This window comes from Mugil cephalus, chromosome 19 (assembly GCF_022458985.1).
Source record: "Mugil cephalus isolate CIBA_MC_2020 chromosome 19, CIBA_Mcephalus_1.1, whole genome shotgun sequence".
Taxonomy (NCBI): Eukaryota; Metazoa; Chordata; class Actinopteri; order Mugiliformes; family Mugilidae; genus Mugil; species Mugil cephalus.
Genome location: NC_061788.1, coordinates 9319457 through 9340818, shown reverse-complemented (window position 1 = coordinate 9340818; position 21362 = coordinate 9319457). Strand labels below are relative to the sequence as shown.

General features: G+C 40.4%; 1 protein-coding gene across 1 annotated transcript in view; it reads right to left on the bottom strand.

Moving 5' to 3' along the window:
* brinp1 (bone morphogenetic protein/retinoic acid inducible neural-specific 1) overlaps positions 1-21362 on the bottom strand; it is a 108937-nt gene that overhangs the window by 65378 nt on the left and 22197 nt on the right. The window contains exon 2 of the mRNA XM_047569625.1: positions 16410-16677. Coding sequence (XP_047425581.1) covers positions 16410-16627 — 218 coding nt within the window. The 5' untranslated portion in view covers positions 16628-16677. The remainder of the gene's footprint in view (positions 1-16409; positions 16678-21362) is intronic.

Sequence of the window (21362 nt, the reverse complement as noted above, 5' to 3'; positions counted from 1 at the left end):
GTTGCATCTTTTTCTTTTTTAGTTCTTTGTGGTGTTCCGGATCTTGACTGACTGCATTAGCTTGCAGTGCAGTGTTTAATTCCCATCGGGGTCCTTTTAATAAATCTGCGTTTGGAGGGTGTAATGTACTAAACTTACATTAGTATAATTTAAAGAGCAACTTTGACAGTATTGTTAATAGTCTAAAGGCCTCTGGTGTTTTGTGTAGTTTGGTGCATAACATAACATTTAGAAAATAAGAAATCTAATAGGGACTGAGAACGAAAAAAAACAAACATGCCCTTAAACTAAGGCGGAGAGTCTCATCTTTGAGCACATGTTGGTTATATAGTTGCAACTTTGTTTCGGTGAACAAAATATGCCCAAACGTACACTGCCTTCACAGTTCATTAGGTACGCTAGTCAGCGTGGTAGTACTACTGAATTCTGTTGTGTGGCACCGACACGTTTCTGTTATTTTGACAACCCCATCTTAGTTGGGATTAAGCTAAATGAGAAATATTTTGGGGTTCTGAGCGATCCAATTAACCAGAAGCATAAACTACACTAAAAATGATAATCCAGTTGAATTATGTTCTTTTTTTTGTTTTATGTACTGTTTCAGCATAAATTTACACTCAGGAAATGTTACACTGGAATGCAGTCATAGTTTACTAGTGTAAGCCCTAATGTTTTGGGAAGCAGAGTAGTGCATGTGGACGTATATGGACATTTACATTTATATCTGTTTTGCTTTATACAGACGCAAATCTAGAGGCAGATTTTATACTTTATTGTGTTGTGTTTTTAACTTTTAAAGTCACTGAAACTGATATTAAAATTTAACATTTTACCTCTGTACCGTACTAACTTTCAGGAAAACCAAAAAAAAAAAAGATTCCAGTGCACCTGCACATCATGTCTGCACATCTGTTCATACATCACGCAATTTGTGATGCTTCTAATGATAATTATGAGAAGAACGTTGACTTGCGTGAGGGAGGCGATGATTCAACGCTGTTGTAATTTTCCGTAGCTGCAGGTCGCGGTTAATATTGTATTGAGTTACATCATAATTTAGTATTAGCGGTATTTTTAGTACGCCCATTCATCGCACACAAACGACACTTGGCACAATTAAAAATGTCAGTTCAGTTTAAAAAAATAGAATATTATCTGCTTCAATGCTGTAACAGATTGGAATATTTGTTGCATACCAAGCAGCCAAAGATACTTCCCGATGTTTTCTAAGAATATTTAGATTGATCTCATTCTGGACCAACTGGAAAGCGAAGGGTGTAAGACGAAGATTAGTTCTTTTTATGAATTATAGATCTGTATCATACATAAACGTTATGGAATTTAGAAACATCTAATATCTTTGCAGTGCAAAAAAAAAAGAGTTCTTTTTTTCTCCCTCAAGGCATTCATTTATAGCAGCTCTGCTTGCGTTACTGTAAAAGTTTAATTTAGGGTCATATTATTTTATAAAGCCTGTTGTCTCTCGGATGCAAGTTTTAGATGAAACCCAATACCCCAACATAGGCTTGGGACTCATCGATGGAATCATGGACAGGAAAGTGTTTATCCCATAGCAAAGGGCCAGACAGACGACCGGGAAAAAAACATTAGAATGCTATTTTCTAAAAGTTAAGTTCAATGTGCGTTTCCTCTTTAAGACTCCTGTCGCTTCCTTTCTGCCAGGGAAATGTAACACTTCACGGAAGAAGCTGTGTGTGTGTTTGTGTGTGTTTGTTTACTGCCCACTGATGTGGTTTTGTAGACGTGTCTGCTCGTCCTGATGTGAGAGGGAACAGATTGTTTTCATGCTTTGATAAAGGATGAACCTTTCATTTTCACCCATTTGTTCCACTGCATGTTTGGTAGGGAAGACTTGACAATCGCCGCTTGAAAAGGGATACGATGCGGCAACATCATTTTGAATTATTGAGACAAGTTTATCGTCTCATAACAAAATACTCCCGAGAGTAGCAGTCCCTTTTCCGACAGCCAAACAAAGTAGGTGCATAAACCGCTATCTGTCGAATCTCTGACCTCAGAACAACTCAAGCTGATCTAAAGCGTTCAAGTGTCTGTTTTTAAAAGAAATGCAATTGAAGCACTAGGACCAGAATTAATATTGTTTTATATGTTTCATTATAGTTATTCATTTAATTTTCCACAATAAATTCGTTTCTATTACTAGTCATATATAATATAAGTGTATTTTTGAGTGAGGTTAAGTTCACTATTATGATATAAACAACATGTTGAGTTTCTTGAAGAGTTTCTTTTTTTTTTTCTGATGGGAACCTCAACTTCCCACCAGTCCCTCAGAACTGAAGAACCTACTCAGATGAGTGGCGAAATAGCCCGCCCAGTTGTCTTTCTTAAAACGCCTTTTGAATAGGTGTTTCAAGTTGCAGCCATGTAAAGATTCTTCACTTTGTTCATTCAAGGTATTTTACTTCCAAGTGGAGAGAGTTGGCGGCGGCAGGAAGCGCTACCTCCAGCCATACGCTACCAACAGTTTTATTTTCTACCCTTTTCGCTTGGAAACATCTGAAGTGGGGGAATATACCAGAGGGTTACCTTGGCAACCAGAGCCTTGAACGTCCACTGGTAACTGCCCCTCGGCTGCGAACTGTTTTAAATGTGGACATGGCTTTAGTGTTTTTTCCCGAGGTCATTTGCCAGCTTCTCAGTTTCTGCATTCATAAAACTATATCAGTGTTATAGAGCGACACTGCACCAGCACAAACACAGCTACAGAGTTAATGGCAATGCTCTACCGCTGTGACTAGCATGAACTTAATGGTGCATCAAAGCAACCATTTAAAAAGGGGGAGCAACAGGAATAGCAGTGATGTCATGTTTGCTCTCAGACCATGACAAGAGTGAGTCATTTCAGATTTTTTCATTTATTTATTTTTTTACTAAACCGTTGGGAGATTTATTTATGTGTCCAGTCTGCTCCCTCTACCCTGAACAGGAATAAAATATAAAAATGAACGCGTTCAACTCTGATGATTGATGCAACTTTCCTTTATAGAAATGACAAAGGTTTGGTAATACAGTGTGAGCCAAATGACTGATGGTGTAATAATATTAAAATTAATTAGCAAATCGTCCTACACATGGGGATTTTGCTTTATAGCATCCTACATTATTTATGAAAGCCCATTAAACATTTCAGAGTCTTGATTCTTTGCCACGCTGTTCGTTATGGCGTCGTGTTCATCTGAGTGATAGTCGATGAGGGTCCTAACAACCCCCCAAAAAAATAAATAAATACATAAAACGCTGGCAAGCTGTTAGGATTGGGGCTAGACTTTGATCCAATAATGGTAATTCCCCCATGAATGACTTTGAGAAGCGATTTTGTCTTCCCACACAGTATTGACTTATTCACATTCTGTACATGGTGTTCCCACACAGACACAGTGCTGCATGATCTCATCTACTCGGATATGATACCCTCTCATGGAGGTACGATAAATGTTATTACATCCAGGCCAACATGTGGCACAGCAGGGTTTGTGATTGTCCATATGTGCTTCCGAGATATTTTTGCTGAGCTGCTCTCCAACAAGTTGTGTGTCCGTTTTCTCCCACGGTTGCCACGATTTTTGCTCCAGTTTCACTGAACTTCACGCTAAGAGACAAATGGCTCCATCGTTGTATTTTTAACCTCATCGCCGTAGGTTCAGGGCGTCCGTTATCGAAATTTGGTGGAACATCTTGGTGCATGCTGTACGTTCTGCACAGGTCACTAACTGACATTTCTAAAGATGCATATTAGATGATAGATGAATCAGTGCTGATTAGGTCTTTGTTATGTTGGATAAACTAGAGTAGACATGTTTTACGTGATATCATTGAAGTGCATAAAAATAGCGTGCCATTACCGGCATGATATGCGTGTCGTGTCTGCGCATTTCAAGCTTTTTCCGTGTCGTCTTACAGGCAAGGTTAGGACAGGCCAGGGGAAGGGCAGGGCAGGGCATGGCAAAACCACATTCTGTGCAGCGATAGCACATAGCGTGACTGTCGCATGTTACTCATGATCAGGAAGATAATCCCAGGCTGACCTAGTAAGTAAGGGCCCAGAATATTTTCATCATCGACAGTGCACATTACATATCTTGGATTTGCATGGTCGTGTTCCCCAGAGAGGGATAATAACATTTATTTCTTTGGAGAAGACCTCGTTGTTCCTGCGCCGCCACGGTATTATGTAGCACCTTGACAGAGTGAAAAGGAAAAAAAAATGGGGGTGAGACTACAGACCCTTCCGAGTAATAAGGAGGAAAAGCCCGCTAATAAATCAAACAGACGGAGATACAATTGAAATCCAGCATGACTTTCACCCACCGAAAATCATTGAGAATATTACAGAATGAATCTTAATCCTATGCTCCAGTGCACAGTGAAGAGACGCACGGGAAGAGGTGGGGTATTAGCGCATCTGTTTGCTTGTGCTCTTTCTTTTTTTTTTTCTTATTTTTAATTTCCACTTCAATACGTGCATGCACCACGTTTCCAAACACATCAGAATAAATAGTGGATGAAATGGGAAGATCTATTTTGAAATTCTGCTGTACCATCAGCCTGGAGGAAGAGAGAGGCCATGTATAAATATCCAAGAGACCGTTCCGAGCTAATGGACTCGGATAAAATTAGGTATGTATTAACAATAAATCACCTTAGATTCACTGTCGATTGTTCCTGTGTGGCTGTCAATACGAGTTGTAGTTGCATATTTTCCATTGGATTTAGTTAGGTAACATGCTTATATGCAGCCTTGCTGTTTTGCATAAAAGTTTACAAGGCATTTAAAGTTGTATTAACTGGATCATAATGTTGTTGTTATTTTGTTATACTGCCTGAACATTTTTTTTGTTTCTTTGTTTGTTTGTCAGCTGGACAGCGACAATCTAATTATCCCACTATCTGCCCAAAATGATCATTTTATTTTTTTTTTTACCCCATTAACCATTATTCTACCAGTTACACAAGCATCTCTCCAAGATGTGACATCATGCAACAAGCCTGCAGAGTCCATCTGTGTAAAGTGGTGGCATTAGGCCAGTAATGACCCTATTGTTGACGGCGCAGCGGAAAGGAAGGAATTACAGAGAGAGGGAGATGAAGAGAGAGAATCAGTTGTGCATAAAGGGTTTTGACAAGGTTAATGTGATGTACAAGATCAACACTCAGAAATATAGAGGTTGCCTTTCGTCGTGCAGAGACGGTTTGGGGAGAATTTTGACGCGTTCGGTCAACGTAAAAGTCGACCATATTTTCCGAGCGTCTCTCGTCTAAAGTTTTCAGTGAAAGCAGAAATAAATAAAGGCGTATGAGAATTAAATTGAAAAGTTGTTCCAAATTGTGAAATGATTTTTTTCTTTCTTAAATTCCAGCGAGCGCAGTGCTGCTGGAATAAAGCTTTTCTGAAAGTAATTTGACTCGGCCATTACATTATTTAATTCTGTGTCTGCAGAAAATAAACTGACCCCAGACGAAATCCTCAATAGGCTCGAGTTAAGGCAAAGGAGAAATAAACACCATTAATCTAATTTACTTAGGACCACAGTGACACGGTTTATGCAATAAAGTCTGCTCAGGGGCAATGCAGCACACCCACTTGTGCCTGGGTTTTTTGCGACGTGTTGGAAATTCTTAGTGAAACGACAATACATTCATGTGATTCATGCGCCACGATACCTAAAACGATTCCATATTCAATTGTAAGCATCTTAGTTATCCGCTATTAATTGGAGCATATCAGCAAATGGAATGTGATTGCCTGAACAGAATATGATTGTTGGCATAATAGTTTAGTCAGTGCAGTTTGTAATTGTGATGAGGCAATGAAATGAAAATGGATCTAATCAAAAACAATCTCTTAATTCGCCTTAATCTTGAGAATTTGTTGGGACATGGCGCCGGAAGCGAAGGCACGGGTGAGTGACACGAGCATGTGTTTGAATCTAATTAACTGTGTAATGTGAGAAGTTGCGCTGATGAACTCGTCTGACTGTGTGGGCAGGGGCTGAATGGAAATTATGAGCCTACGCAACAAACAACGGTGGGAGGCACTGACTTGCACTCGAATGAGAACAAGAATTAGGAGGAATCTCAAATATCTTTTCCCACAAAGGAGCGAAATGAATGATTCACTCGAAAAAATGCAGTTCAAATTGCTTTCAGGGGGTCGATGCACTTCTGAAGATTATTTCATCCATCTGCATATGGTTAAGTCGTCCCATATGCAGTCGATGGAGTACTTCATCACCTTGTGTGCCCTGTAATATAATCACAAACAATGCACTCCTACTCTACATATAATGTAAAAGCGTCCCAAGGTCAAAGCATTCATGCAATAAAAAGAAACAACTGCTGTTAGAGACATTGATGCAGCCTATTCTTTCCCGTCCATTCGCTCCTGAACTCAATTTGCCCCATAATAACAGTCAGTCATACTCCAAATAAAATATCATTATGCCGATGATTTCTGCATACTGTATTTGTTGTGGGTGGGAAATAATAATAAAGCAGTAGTAAAATAAAGAAAAAGCCTATTCGGTTAAGCAGTCCTTGTTATGTGTTGCGTCGGACTAAATTTAATTTTGGTTCTAGGTGACAAAGTATTAATACTGGGTTGAGAAAAGCTGTCTGGCAGTCAGGTTTGGGGATGAAAGTTTTGTCAACTCGCCGAGAACTGCAACAGAGACTGTGAAGAGCTCTGGGACAAATAAGGTGCTTGAGGATGGATTTTAGCACCGTGGACAGTGATAGCTTGCAAAAAGACACCTTTGGATACAAGTGAAAGCCTAAAAACACAAGAAAGTGTAAAACAGTAAAAATATGTGTTATCTCTTAAAGTGGTAACCTCAGAAATTTAAGTAAATATCTAATGCCTGCTGCTAAGTGAGGAAGCACAGTGGTGATGAGCATATTGCTCACTAATAAAAGTATTGCAATATTCATATATTTTTGTCTATGGCAAGATTCCCTAAAAAAATTATATATGACATCCCTACTAATAAAATATTTATGAAAAGATATGTGGGTATGAATTATAGAGTGTATAGCTCCTTAAAAGTGAAACCAAAGCAAGTAGAGCTCCCCCTGGTGAGTGGCTGAAGTATAGGTCATTATAGGCTCCCCCCCCTCAATGTTAGTGGATCGAACATGGGCCAAACTAAAACACTAAAGTACGCGTAAAATTATTCTTTTTTTTTCAAGAATGATTTCCGGGGATGCGTTGTCCATATTTATATACAGTCTATTCCTGAGACCTTATCCGTTGTGAATACTGTGGAACAAGTTAACAATGAGTTAATTTGATGAATCAAATCAGGTTTGCTCGCAGAATGATGGGTTAATCCTAGAATGGTGTACCTGTAGTATGAAACAGGCACCTGTTTATATAAGAAACCTGTTTTCTCTTAAGATGCGGAATTAACCGTCCTTTCCGTGTCCTCTTTTAGACACTTGACCCTCAGTTGGTAAGTACATTTGCGCTCTATTCTCCTGTGTTTTGAACTCATACTTGTACTTGGTAGCTGCTAGATATCATGTCACAAGCAGTGCACAAGTCAGTGAGTGGTAATATCATTGCTGCTTCACTGCTTCAAGTCTGAAAATGAGAAACGTGTCATTACTTGTTAAACCCACTTATCGGGCCTTTTCCGTGTGAGCCCCTGGAGATCAAAACAACCTTCCTGAGGATACCAGGCTGGACAACTCTGTGTCCTCCTTCGAACACTCCCTCTGTACGCACTTATTACCAAAGGAACTGACTACCTAGGTAACAGAGCTTTCTATCTGCCTGAATCCCTTTGACTTTGAGTTATTATCTTTGAGGAATGTGTGCCACAACCGGCTCCAGCCCCCCTACAAATTTATAAATTTAAACTGATTTCCAGAACAAAGGTTCTTTAATGACACACAGCAGGTTAAAAATGTTTTATCTAACATCCTATTACTTCATTCTACATTGCATGAGGAGAAAGGATTTTTTTTTTAGGCATGTTTGATGTCCTTCCTTGATATATAGAACACTGGAAACACTTTTTAGCATAAGTAAAAAGTAATGAAGACATAAAAAAGCCAATCCATCCACAGGGGTTTCTCTTCAGTGATGTACTAGATCTTTAAATAAATGTAATGCTAAAATAATCTACTTAGCAAATAAATACAGCTGGCAAAGCATCTAATATGTGAACTGCCCAAATATTGAGGTAAGTAGCACACAAAGGGCCCATCGGAAATTAATTTTAGACTGAATTCTCACAGCAGAGAGCCCGCCATACACTACATTTCTATTACAGTTTGGGCAATGTGTCCAACATGTTCAGCGTTTTTTGCTGGAAGTGAACTGACTCAGATGTTCTGCAGGAGGCCAAAATAACCCCCTTTTTTTGTACGTGTAGGTCACAAAAAAAAAAACAAACACCAAAGCAATGTACCGACTGCAGGGCAAAAAGGGGTAGGAGAGGAAAGACACCTCTACAGAGGTGTTTTGAAGAGACGCTGTGCGCTGGAACATGCTCTGAGGTTATGTATTTATAGATATTGAAATGTTTTGCTGCATATCGCGTTTGCTTAAGTGAGATTTCTCTTGCGAAGGTAATTGCAAGTGACACGCAAACTGAAGTCTCAATTAAAATGGCTATTCAATAGCTTATTCTTGTAACTCTGATTATGTTTTTATTGTCCACTTACCTACTTGACTTTCTTACATTCTCTGCAAAATACTCCCACGCAGAGTAATTGTTTTCCATGTGCGGTTGAAAGCATCCGAATCAAACTAAACAATAACAGAATTCACTTTTGCTTTTTGTTTTTGGGGATTAAATGTCGTTGCTGCACTGAGTGGTTGCTTACTCTGAATTAATTTCATGGAAAAGAGCACGATAAACTTTTTATCATCGCCACGCACACCTTTTTTTTGATAGTGTTCCTGAACATGCAGAGCTCAATGAGGAGGAATAGTTTGTATTATTAAGCAGCCTGGATCACCATATCACAGAAATGGTAATACGAGGCATGGCTGCTCCATTAGCTCTTGTTGCTCTTGTGGAGATGCTGTATTGCCAGTCTCAAGAGAGAGTGGCACAGGCGTCCCACGCAGTGAATTAGTCAGTACTTAACCCTGACAGTTTCTTCTAGCCTCCTGTTTCTCCTCTAATTACCATCCCTTCCTTGCCAGTAATTAAGTCATCCCACAGCGGGGGCTTTTTACCACGAGGTTGGAGAAGGAAAGTGGCATAGAGTCCCCCCCCCCAACAGATTATTTCCTGTTTATTGTCCCGACCACACCTTATACAGTAATAAAAAAAATAATATGCAGATTGACACCGAGCAGCAGCAGCAGCAGCAGCAGCACACTCATGATTGTAATGACAGTGTTTCCTCCAAGTAGCATTGCGTTTGCATGTGCATAAGGCATTTGATGTGGAAGTTTTTGAAAGAGTAATTCTGCATTTGGTGCACAGCAGTGGCAATGGCAACTCGAGGGATTTCGACTGTGCCGGAGTTTCAGCTAGCCCCCGACTGGCTGGTACAAGTGACTGAAATCCAAGCGTTGGAAGTCGTTACTGCTTCAGTCAGCAAATGGAAGCTCACGTATGCTGCCAGGGCATGAGGCAACAGCCAGCATCCTTTTTTGGTGACAGCATGTTTGTGAGCTAATATTCTCAATCACCTAAAAACGGCATCACTAGGAGAGAAGTGCAAATTGAATTTGATATTACAGCGAATATCATTACAGGCCGGGTGTTGCCAAGTCGGGCAACATCCCGGACTCCTGTCGACAATGAGGAAAAACATGAAAAGGAACTGTTTTTTGCCCAGAATGACTAAGTTCTGGGAGCCGTTCCTTCACGTCGTTTCACGGACAATTGCGCTGATCCCATCGCCGTGTTCCTTTCTTTATATTTGGAACGTACTGAACGGGGCGAACACTAGAGAGTTGACAGTAAATGAGGGATGACTTGCAATCACAATTTCTCGCTGGACTCGAGGACGTTGGAATTACACAGTCGGTATCATAAAGGCCCGGGGCCACCGGCGTTCACTTTTATTGTATTCGGCTCAATGTCAACACAATAGAAGAGGTGACACGCGGCTCGGTGAGAAAAACCTCCGCGCCGAAGTTTCCTCAATAAAGTTCAGCGCATTTGTTGATTAATAGAGGATGAAATCACAATATGTTTCTTTTTTTTTTTTTTTTTTTCCTATTTCACGTGTATGTATCCTGTTATTGTTCCACATTTGTCTCTACTACAGCCTGTCTCTCATTATCAGACGTGGGGGAAAAAAATAAATAAAGATAAAATAAATAATATCACATTATCCACTGTGCAATAAAAGTATGTAGATAACTAGATTCAACTAAAATGGTTGAACAGTATTTTCTCCTGGTGCCAGTGTTCTGTATCTAACTGAATATAATGTTTTGACAGATGAAAAACACATGATTTTTTAAGTACAAGGCTTCAGTAAAACGTGTTTTTTTTTTTAGTTTTTGTTTGCAAGAGAGGGGCACACTTAGGTCCACGGTATTCATGAGTCATCCGAGCCTCTGTGTTCTACCTCACCTTGGGTATGACCTCCCTGCCAGCTCGCCTGTCTCCCCATCCCTTGTTTTGATACCGAACTCGTCGGACCCCCCTCCCCTTCCACGTCTCTTCCACTTACGTACATTTTCTTTATCACACAGTTTCAGCACCTTCCTGTCCCCCAACTTAATGGCATCCTCGACACCTCGATGGCTCCGTCCTTTTTTCCTCCAGTTTGTTTCATCCTTCCTGACTTCCTGAGTGTCTCTCCTCCCCTTCCTTTGGCTACAGCCTGCTGAATTAAACATTGCTGCAGCCCCCCTCAACAAACCTGCCGACTACATCAAATCTTCCTTCCCTCGCTCTATCCAATTACAGACGCCTCATCCGAACTAATTTAAAACCCGGGTCGGACAAATGTTACACGTTATTCCTTGTTTTTTTTTTTGTTTTTTTAACACGGATCGCCGCATGTGGTGTTGGGTTTTCTCTTTTACACGTGTCACTGTAGCACACTGCAGTACTACGACAGACAGCGCTCTGCGTCACGGCAAATTAAAATAAAAAATTACAAGAAAAAAACAACAAAACCGTACAAAAAAAAAAAAAAAAGCGAGACGTGAGATTCAGGGCTATCTGTATGATGAGCCGTTTAAATTAGAGGCCCGGGTAAAGTAAGTTTGCACATGCAAATTAAAGCTGCAGATTATTCACTGACGTTATAGTGCTGATCAAGTGGTTGTCTGTGGGCTGATTATGCTTAGGAATAATTAATACCAAATGTTCACATAGAGATATGGATAATGTGCTTGCTTTAAATATAACCATGCCATGCCTCTCAAATCGTTGCATCAATCCCTCTGAGCCAGACAAAGGTAAACTTTGGAAACTGACAGTGATTGCAGTTTCAATGGAAATGTATATTTTATGCTAATAATGTTTTACCATTTGATGCATAACAGCATCAATAGTTTGAATATAGTACATTCTCTGTAATTGCTTCATTAAGCTCTCAGCTCCCTAGTATCTTTGAATATCTTGTGTCCAATGGCAATGGATGGCATTTTATTGTATGTGAAAAGTACATAGGGCTACTGAATGAAGTAACTCATATGTATGCAGCAGATAAAAATGATAGAGGGCCGTGAACCAGTGATTCAGACCACTATGAAAAGTATTTTCATGAGTATTTTCTCGGAACATGTCTAATTGGTGGATACAAGAGAATTTACCTCCGATGGGAACACTTAGTTCCTACATGTGCCCACATGTATTTCCAGCTTGGGCAAGCAGAATATCTTACAAAGGGTGCACTCTCCTGGAAATCACTGCCATTTAAATTATTCGACCACAAAGGAGAGCAACTGCGTGCCATCCCTTCCGAAATCTGGCGGTTCATCTAGAATCTTGGCCACTCTCCCCTGAAAAACTCCCACAAAACATTGGAGATGCTTCATCCGTCCAAACAGTGGAACAGTGATTGCTTTTGCAATAACCATGACTGTGTGGCTACGATTAGTGGTTAATGTGCTGACTAATTTGGGTTTGGCAGGTGTCGCTCTGGAGCATGCTGTGAACAAGATATATCATCAAATGTAGAAATATGAAAGGATTCAAAACCAAATCTCTATAAATGACTTTCAAATAATCATCAGTGGCAAACATGAAACAATGATAATATTTCCATACTGTAGCAATGTGATTTTAATACTGCAGATTTACTGGTTTAATGCTATTGAATTTAATAAGTCGTTTTAAGCACAGGAGCTTGCAATGCTGATTTAACTCGACCATGTGACCTATCCATCCATGTTTCACGTTGGGAGGTGAAAGTGGACGTAGTGGACGTAATGCAAGTTATATAAAAATCCGCTTTCACTAACGTCCAGTCCAGAAGAACAAACGCGATTCAGCAGAGGTAAAAAAGTGACATTAGTGAAGCTTACGTAACACAATACAAAGGCAAAGCAGTTGTCTCAGATGAGGAGGTGCAGACAATAAAGAGAAGTTTGAAAATGGCACCATGTTTTCTTTTTTCTTTTTTTCATTTATGAGTCATTTCGGTACCAATTTGCAGCAGTTATGTCCAAGGAACCTCAAAAAGGCTTTTTTGAGTCACTAATGTAGTATAATGGTGATTGACACTATAACATGGTTTTGCAATTATCTGGAACTGCATAGTAAAACAAAGAATGGCCCAGTTTCCTTTTTTTTTTTTTTTTTTTTTTAAATGGGCCTGTTACTTAGTTTGTACAGTGAGTTATCATTCTTGTATTCAACCTTGTTTTTTTTAAACAAAGTCCAAAAATTGGGCTGCCTTTTGTTGTTAACACGGAAGACATCTTGATTAAAATTTAATCAGGTATTATTTTCCGACAGGCCACCGCGGGGTTTTGCTCTGAACCTTGTGCATTTTGATGTCTTGACGAGCCGAGCGGCTCAACGGCGGGGAGTCGCTGTATCAAACCTCTCTATTCATTCGCCCGCGTGGCTTTTCAAAGTGTGATCAATCGGAGCAATGCATTTTCATAAATGTTTTTTATTCTAAATAACAACCTACCTCTTGCTCCTTTGATTACAGTGCAATGCTGATTTGAGGCCTTTAAAATGCATTAATGGCTACCAGATTTGCATTTATATTGGATTTTTGCTCCGTCGCACGAGAATCTGAGATAGAGCTCCACCAACAAAGACCAAACAAAGAACACGCATCATCTGAAACACATTCGACCCCATAATAGAGTACTAGCAAGAGAACGAGAGATGCTAGGGTGAGCAAAACAGGCCATTGAATTCCGACGCCGATACACCTTATTCAGCTCATGTCTGATACAGAAGCGATGTGCAGCAGCGAGAGTGGCTTTCTTGTGACTGATGAATACCATATAGGAAATGTACACCGCCGCGTATATAAAAAGAAAAAAAAAAAAGTTGGAGAAAAAAATCAGTGCAGCTTGAAGATTGCAATCAGAAGTGACAGATCGGTGGCGATTACTTATACAAAGCACACTCCAATAATTCCTTTAAAAGACATAGGTCTAGAGGGAGAGGATAATTGGTGCCTTGCAGTGTGCCTTTCCCCTTCAAGTGACAGTGACCTTTTCAGAGACAAGAGGCTGGAAGCGCCTAATTCTGGGTTTATCCTTCAAATTTGGCACGCTGCCTATGTTATTAAAGATGGGCCAGATTTGTTTGTCGCTGATCAGTTTGGCATTGTCCATGCAGTGCGTGCCTCCGGGGTAATCTCTCTTGATAAGTGAACCCGAAAGGAATGGATGCTTTGTCTCTCCGCAAATCTGATTCAAACACTTTCCACCACTAAATCGTCGAGGCAGAGAAAGTCCCCGGGGAAATTTACAAAGCGATTCAGTCCTCATTGGTTGTTAGAGCAGAGCACGGCCGGGCAATCATGTGCCAAGGAGGACCGAGGGTATGTATGATTTCATTCCAGCCAAACACTACACCACCTGATGTCACTGATTTCCACCCACACGCTGGTTCAAAGTGTGCTAATCACTGAAATTAACTAGTGGTTCAGATTGGAATGACAGTCCTTGAAATGCATTCAGACCTTTATGGGAAAGTTCAAAGTGTTTGCTTAAAATGCTGTATATGGTTATTTGTGGAATCTGCGTCCCATGCTTTATATACGAGCAAATCACTACAAGAGGGAATTTAGGCTGTGGCTTCAACAAGTAAAATGGATCTACAAAACTTTGCTTCTTCTATTTCCATCTGCAGTTGTCGAACAGACATGTGGATTGCTGAGTGATGCCATTTAATTCTTAATGAGAAATACATTTTTTTTTTCCCCCACACTCTCAACGTGAGGTTTAATTGTCTCGTCTCGAGGAAAGGGATATCTAGCCCCGATAACTGAATATGATGCCGCTAATGTTTTGTTAAGAGTGCGAAACAACGGGATCCACCTGGGCCCAGCAATATTCCCAGCAGCGCCCGACATACAAACACGCGCTCTCCGTTTTAATAAATCACTGCAGCATCACAGACAGCACTCGACAGCCGTACAGTGTCTGCGGAAAGCGGCTTCTGAAGCCCTGCCTCCGAGATTCACGTCTCTGCGCGGCACCCTGCTCTGTCAAATTACACATTATGCAAATGCATTGTTTACTGTTCATGTGACAATATCAAGGCACGAAAGCCGGTGGGGACCAGAGGCTGTGGCAAGTTACCAAGAGACACGGAGTTACGGGGCGAGGAGCAAACTCAGAGAGGGAACTGCCAAAGAATGTGGCAAATGAGTCTCTTACTATGTTTCAGACTCTCTGTTATTCCGAGTTAGCAGCCTGCAGAGGGATGCAAGGAAATCAAAGCGCATCTGAGAGGGAGGGTTTCTAGCTATCCAATTTCTGTGCTTCTACCTCTGTATGTGAGCCATGAGGAGTTCTGTGAAGGCAAAGCCAGAAAATGAAAGATGTGCTGGAGAGCTGGAATCATGTTGCTATTATTGAATTTCGAACTTTATTATTTGGGTGCAAGTACAAAGGGAGAGATGAAAACGGTATCGCTGATTTAAGAGGTTGGTATCTAGTGCAATGTATGCGTAGGGATAGCATAGAAAGTAAGAATTAATTGTCTGTGTGCATTAAACAAAGGGAGGAATCTCATGAATTAAATTACATCTGCAATATAGTTATCTGCCTTTTGAAATTATTTGAGACCTTAAACTTTTTTAAGAGTTACAGAGTCACACTTTTTTCTCTCCTTCTTGTGCAAAGATTGTGTTAGGACTAGAAGCATAGTTATAGGGCACTTTCACACTTGTAGAATTTTGCCAGTTTGACCCCCTTGATCAGCTGGATTCAGTTAAATTGCGCACGTGTAAACACTCAATTTTGGATCAAAACAAGCTCACCAAAATCCTTGAGTGGGTGGATGTGGCAGTTGGGTCCTAAACAAACCCTAGAGCTTTTAGTTGGGAATGTGATCTGACTTCATTCCAACCCAAGGTGTACTGTAATTTGAAGGTTAATGGTGCCGGTAGTCATTATCTTCCTTTTGTTGCTCAGTTGTCTGGAGGAAGCATGTTGCCTTTGCACGGTGTGAACAGCAGTATTTTCAAGGTGCTGTCCTGGAGCGCATTCGGCACTCTGCTGGTACAGTTCGGCCTGGGTATATTGCCGAGATAATTACCCCAGTTTTGAGTAAATGCCAACTCTGCCGTTGCTTTCAGGTAAATGTTTGTCTCACGGATACAGTGTGAGCACTACCTCGACTACAAGACCTCCTTCCTGTATTCACTCTCTCGCTCCTACCCAAGGCACAACTGACCAATTAAACAGACATTCTCATGTGGCTCGCAGTGACAGATTTTGCTCTGAATTTTATCTGGGAGAAAAGAAATCGAAGCCGCGAGGAAAGCACATCAATGGATTCAGACTCGAGTAAACACACCAAAGGTGGGCAAAAAAATGCCCTTAGGTCCCAAACCTGTTTCCTGTTGACATTTGGACATTTCTGTGTGATCAGAACCAAAACACCTGCTTCACATTGTGGTCTGGACAAACACCCAAACCAAGGTCTGCTAAAAAGAGGTAGTCTCGGTGCAGATCAAACTTAACATGGCTAAGTTACCTATATAGCTTATATATCTCACTACATGATATCTGTATATCTACACCACATCTCTTCATGCCCATATTATAGCATTATACACATATATTATCTTGTGTATTTTGTGTGTAATAACAGAAAATATTTCTCTGTATCTAAAAAATGGGCATTGATAGGCTAAAAAAAAACAAAAGTATACAATACGCTTTTTGCAACTAGCTCTCAAAGAGACATTCTCCCAAAAGGCATGAGTGGCATCAGTACACAAGCTGAAAGTGAACTCACCTATAAATTTTATATCTGGTCGTAAATCCTTGGCGGAATCGCTCCACAAAGGACAGATAACTCCGAGAGTGGTGGAAAGGTCCACGGTCAGAGATGAGCCAGTCATATTGCTTGGTGACATGTTGTTCAGTGGCCAACGGGTCCTGGCGGGAAGACTGAACTGTTATATGGTCCCATATAAACAGGAAGCAGATGACCTCAATAAACCTCCAGTTCATGCTTTTTTTTAAGCCGCTCTCTGTTCATTCTCGCTCCATTATGTGGAGACCTGATGGGAGAGAGAGAGAAGAAGGAGGAGAAGAGGGAGGGAAGGAAGGAGGGAGGAAGAAAAAGAGAGCTGTTACATGACAAAGTCTATTTTAGCCGTACGAGAAGATGTCATAGAGTTAGGTTAATTGTCTTGTACTGAACAAATAAGATAGTGCCCTTGTCATTGTCACTTTACTGTGACATGGCGTGTATTTATTTTCTGCATTCTCAGATTGTTCACCCTTCATGCCTCCGTGGAGTTTTTTTTCCCCCCTCGTCTTTTGAGAAAGCCACGCAGATTGTGCCTTTCCATACAAAGACTGTTTTTTTTTTTTTTTTGCAGATGAGCAAGAAGTCCATCGTCAGCTACGTGGTTGTCTTTTTTGTGTGTGTGTGCGTAATTGGTGTCATGATAAGTTCTGACAAGGTTAGAAGGCTGCTTTGTGATATGTTATGACACCCAGCCGCTAATGTGGAAGAACACCATCTCCCTTTACCCAGCGGTGTCAATTACTGCTGGAAGAAACTTTCAACCATTGACTTCATGAATTGTTAAAAATAATGTGGTACAAAATGCTGTTTTTCTTTAGTTTTTTTGCTCTTTTTTTATCAAATACAAAATAAGACCTTGCTTTTTTTTCTTGCTTAATCTGCAAGAGATGGCTGTTAAATATTTATGATTTCCCTTATCAATAGACAATGGCATAACAAGAGTCTGAAAAGAGATGAAAATTAGTCTGCGTGGCTACATTTGACACATTTACGCGATTCTCCTTTGTACTCAGGTCAATCAATGTGCAACGTCTCTCTGTTAAATAAAGTTAATATATGTATATATTAAACGCGACCCTACGTTTTATAAATATTTCACAGCCGACGGACAGAGAGGTCATCAAATTTGCAGTCTGCGGGAACACTTTGTCGCGCAGGAGATTTAAAAAAAGGTGAGACTTGGGTTTTTTCTTTATTTAAAAACCCCTCCAGGCAACAGATAACACAACCCCGCCTGACATCTTAGTCTGCATGTAACACATGCCGAGAATACATAACTAATATTTAGTTCTTCTCATCCTGCTTAGTGGGGGAAAAAAAAAAAGGGAAAAAGAAATCTCGACGACATGTAACAATATCAAACTGAACATTATGCATGTCCTCCTCCTTGTGCGTGACTGAACAAAAATATCTATTTGCCGCCAAAAGTATGTCTCGTAGTTGGCGATAAGGGAGAAGATTTTCATCGGTAATTGCATGTAAGAACTTTGGCCTCTGGCCGTGGAGCAACAGTGCGCTATCAAGTGCTAGTGTATGCAAAATTTCTTCCCTCCTTTCACGGTTTATTAGACAATAACACATCATAAAAGAGCAGGGAAAATTTAATGGGCCTAATCTTTTCCAGTTAAATACATGATGAAGCGCCTGATTGCCAAAGTTAAAGTAATCACAGGGCCATACTGATAAGGAGGTGATTATTATTATTATTATTATTATTGGTTTTTATTTTTGTTAATTATTTAAAATGCATGCGTCAGTTTCTTAGTAGTCCTTAGAATTAATTCCCCACTTTATGGTTTAAACAACGTCTCACCTACTCGCCAAAGGAATGATCTGGGATAATTTGAATATCAATAATAATCACGCTGTTGCTACGTTTGAAGTACAATCGGTTCTTAAGGCTGATTGTAATGAATTTTCAATTGTTGACTAAGAATGCCGCATCTCAGCTCTAACAGCAGGCCTGTTCCGGGCTAATTGCTTTAGACCGATTTGTGCTTGGCTGTCAGAATGAAACGGCGTTTAATGAGGTCAGTGCTGAGCAGGGGATTGATAATAATAATATGACTTTGTACAAAGATGGGATGTCAGTTGTTTGTGGATTTTTATATCAAAACAAGACACTTAAGCAAATGTTGCACCAGTTTATGAATATAAATGAGAACTGGCTCATAATGGTTACTTTAATATCGCATAGCAGTCAGTGTGCTTACAAAGAGTAACAGTTAAGGATACAAATAGCCACAGGCTGTAATTATATGCAGCACACATGCACATGTAGTACAGTATGTTAATAAATAGCAAAAATAAAATAAATAATAAATAAACTTCTCAGACTTTATAGATCTTAGAGGAATTAATCAAAGCAGTCAATATGTCAGCCCTGGAGGTCAATGGTACCTAATCCCATGATTATGTGTGCATATATGAAAATGCTATGATTATCCATTTAAGAACTTAATACTGACCATTTTGTGAGTACAGCAGTATAGGAAGGAGCCCTGGACATAATTAGTTAATGGACAATTATGATATATATTACTCCTGCCGAAGACCATAGGGTTCACTATGAAATCGTATTGAAGCCTTTTGTTGGCATGTCACAATTAAATAGACCTTGAATGGACCTTTTCTCTTTTTTTCCGCAGACATCTTGACTTGGGTATTAATGATGGCTGCATTCCACTTAGGGGAGGTCTCGCTTTTGTGTGTGCCGGTTCGGTGTCACGGCTCACTGGGGAGACTTAATGGAACTGAGCCACCATTAATTCTACCTGTGCTTTCCCTACTGTGACAATGAAAACGTCGGCAGTGAAAAAGGTCTGTAGGGGGTTCTTTGTATTCGGTGACTGCTTACAAATAAAGAATATATGAGAGTGCTTCTTTTCCACGTGGTCTAGTACATTTTATGTCTAAAATACGCCATGTGTGATACGTCAATTTGACATGTGCATGATTCACACGCAACTGTATTTGAACATAGATGGATTATAAATCACTTTGCCATGACTGAACTTTGTGTTAAATGCACACTTTGACCAAATCGAGCCACTCCAGCATTCGTGATTTTGCAAGTGTGTGTGTAGATCAAAGCTACTTGGTGGCACACTTTTAAGAAGGTGATGAGTGCTAACAAAAGAAAATGGGTTATTTCCCCTTTCAGCCTACAGCTAATATGGCGGAACTGCACCTCAAAAGTGAAGCCAATGCAAGTAGAGCTCCCCCTGGTGTCTGGCTGCAGTATAGGTCATAAGCTCCACCTCCTCCAAGTATGGTTTCTGTTGTTTTAGGTAGTTAATATGATGTTGGTGCATGTTCAGGTGTAATACATAAATAAATAAAAATAAGTACGGTGTATATTCCAACATTTCCTAGTAACCAGTGGAGGCAGAGCAGGGCTTAGTATTTTTGGGTTTGACAAGACAAATCATATGGCGAGAGATTACTACTACCCAAGGTATTTAGGTATTCGTTCAGTTCTGTAACCGCTTGTCCTCCTGAGGGTCACCATGGACAGATTGCCAGTGTAACGCAGGGCTAACACAGAGAGACAGACAACCATTCACACGCATTCTCACACCTACAGCCAAATCAGAATCACTAAGGAACCTAACGAGCATGTCTTTGGTTGGTTGGAGGATGCCGAGGTATCCGGAGAAGACCCACACAGACACGCGGGGAACACTTGCGGTATTTAGGAATTGAAAAGGACATTTGCTAATGATTTTGAGGCAGCTACGTTAAGTGCAAAAGTGTGCAAGAGTAAAGACTACAAATTGTAACATCAGGAAGTACCCACAGTTAATTATTTTTTTTACATTCATGACTAACTCCGTTCTTTTCCCTTACTATTCCAAACTGAAGCTGTCCTCTAAATTTAGCTGGTACGTGTCTCGATTGTTCCACCCCCATGAAAATCACCTCTGCGGTTGACCCGGAGGCTGAGTCATTTTCACCACCCGAGGCATCGTTGCTGTCTGAATCCCTGTAACCTCCCGGAGTGAGTACATTTACATTCATATGGCCGCATGATGAGAGTAAATCTTCTGTTTGTCCTTCCATGAGCCAAGTTTTTATTCGTATAATAATACCTCTAGTCTGTCTTGTGGTGCACAAAATGGTAGTTGTCAGGACAAAAAGGGACTCCAGTTGACCAAATATCAGCGGTAAAGAGGAATACTGGAGAAATATTTAAGCAATTCTCACAACTTTCATTGCAAATGTGTTTTTTGTTTCTTTGTATCAAGCGATTGAATTTCAAACAATGAAATGAAGTTCATGACAAAACGTGAGGATAAAGGTGTGAGGAGAGATTGCTTTTGTTTGAAAGTTCTGTATGCCATTATTAGAAGAAAGTCAGACAGTGATCAAAATGACTGCACTGCCAGTACCCTTCAAAATTTGAGGGCTCCATCTTTCTGAATCAATGCACACTGGGCAAAAGCATCTGCCCATATGGGGTGGAGGCTGATGGACTTTTGATATTTTCAGCGTTGGAGCCATATGGTGCAGTGAGCCAGCTGCACAGGGACAAATGGGCTGGGGTTAGGAATCAGATATACTCGTATTCTTCGCTTTAAAAGATGCAGACTCTACACATGGCTGCTCTTTCAGTTTAAATATGGAAGCTACGGAGAGCAGTCGAGAGCATTTACCCCACAAGAGAAATTTCTCCGAAGAACGCGCTAATGTTCGCATGCAAGAAAAATGCTGACTCACTCGGAGAAAATATGCACAAGCCACTGAGGGTGGATGTTTTTAAATTAGCCTGGGAGGAGATAACACATTTGGTTAATAACTGTTACCCGGATCCTATGAGAACTGTTCAGCGTAGGAAACAGTTCAATGACATCACAAGGAGAGCCAAGTCATTTGGCGGAGAATCACAGAGATGGTTTAACAACTGGATGGGGCCAGTCAACCATTCAGTCC